This window comes from Frankliniella occidentalis, unplaced genomic scaffold, assembly GCF_000697945.3.
Source record: "Frankliniella occidentalis isolate FOCC.00 unplaced genomic scaffold, Focc_3.1 Scaffold269, whole genome shotgun sequence".
In the NCBI taxonomy this organism is placed as follows: domain Eukaryota; kingdom Metazoa; phylum Arthropoda; class Insecta; order Thysanoptera; family Thripidae; genus Frankliniella; species Frankliniella occidentalis.
The window spans coordinates 15,186-16,258 of record NW_026267395.1 but is presented as its reverse complement, the minus strand read 5'-3'; the positions used below and the strand labels follow the sequence as shown (position 1 = coordinate 16,258).

Sequence of the window (1,073 nt, the reverse complement as noted above, 5' to 3'; positions counted from 1 at the left end):
TAGGTTGACTGGATGGAGAAATTGACTGAGGAGGTGCACCAATCCTAGGACTAGGTACATCATCTCCACTTGATTCGTTTGACTAAAAGAGAAAAAGTTTAAAGTTGTAAATAATAAATTATAACTCATGATTTACATTAGTTTTTTGTCTTCTCTAAATCTAGGTAGCATACAGAACATTACATTATTTACTTACATGTTGAGGTGGAACCCTCTCGGGGCCCTGCTCTAAGGGTACAGGAACTATTAAGCTCTGAAGTGGCACAGTTGGATTGGTAGAAATAACTTGGCCTTGCATCATTGGACATGCTGTACCTTGGGTAAGCGTTGAAGTACCAGATGAATCTGAAATTAAAATCTTAATCAGAACAAAGTTTCCATATGCAGAAGAATAAACAGGGCGTAAAGAAGCCCTGATAAATTCAATTTACCCTCATGAACGCTTGCCACTACAGAAGAGGTATTGGGTCCTACAGGAGAACTGGAGGTCCTGGTTGTTGGTGCACTAGAGCTTGCTAACAGGTTGCTCGGTTGTTCGACAGAAGCCAGCTCTGAACAAAGGCTCATAATTTCTTGGTGAACATCAGCTATTGAAACATTCATCACAATGCGAGCACTCTGGAATTTCTGAAGGGCTGCTGTAGCTGCATCAGCAATGGCCTGGAGCTCTACCTGAGGGGACATTACAGAATAAAAAGACATCACAATAAATCCAGTGCTTATGGCATTGACAGTTAAGGCGGAAAAGGACTTACTTGCGTTGATGTGTTCAGTTGAATAAATTCTGAATTTAAATTTTTCACCTTTTCAAGAATATTTGCTAGTCTGGCAACGGTCCCATGTAGTTGTACAGCATCTGGAAATTAGGAGAAGTATTAATGAGTGAATATTCACTTATTTTTTCAAGTATTCCATATCCTAACTTACTATGATTTCCGGTTGGCAAACTCCTATCTCGTTCGATAGTATTTGCCATGACAGTTGTTTTCTTAGATGTTCCAAGAGAAGTTCTGCAAGATTTCATAGAGGAGTCAGAATCTTGTTTTATTTAGCAGACACAAGGGAAATAAAAT

The 1,073-nt window shown here is 39.1% G+C and overlaps 1 protein-coding gene and 1 long non-coding RNA gene across 8 annotated transcripts in view; one reads left to right on the top strand and one right to left on the bottom strand.

Moving 5' to 3' along the window:
• LOC127750842 (uncharacterized) overlaps positions 1–314 on the top strand; it is a 3,740-nt gene extending 3,426 nt beyond the window's left edge. Inside the window, exon 3 of the long non-coding RNA XR_008011862.1 lies at positions 165–314. This is a non-coding gene — a long non-coding RNA (uncharacterized LOC127750842). The remainder of the gene's footprint in view (positions 1–164) is intronic.
• Positions 1–1,073, bottom strand: part of LOC113204441 (uncharacterized) — a 2,942-nt gene extending 1,869 nt beyond the window's left edge. For all 7 annotated transcript variants that reach the window (XR_008011859.1, XR_008011861.1, XR_008011858.1 and 4 more), the window contains exons 1-4: positions 928–1,073; positions 756–856; positions 432–672; positions 197–345 (exon numbers count right to left, since the gene is read on the bottom strand). Coding sequence is in view for 2 of the 7 variants with exons in the window: in XM_026419630.2 (XP_026275415.2) it covers positions 197–345; positions 432–672; positions 756–856; positions 928–1,024 (588 nt within the window). In the remaining 5 variants the exon portion in view is untranslated. The remainder of the gene's footprint in view (positions 1–196; positions 346–431; positions 673–755; positions 857–927) is intronic.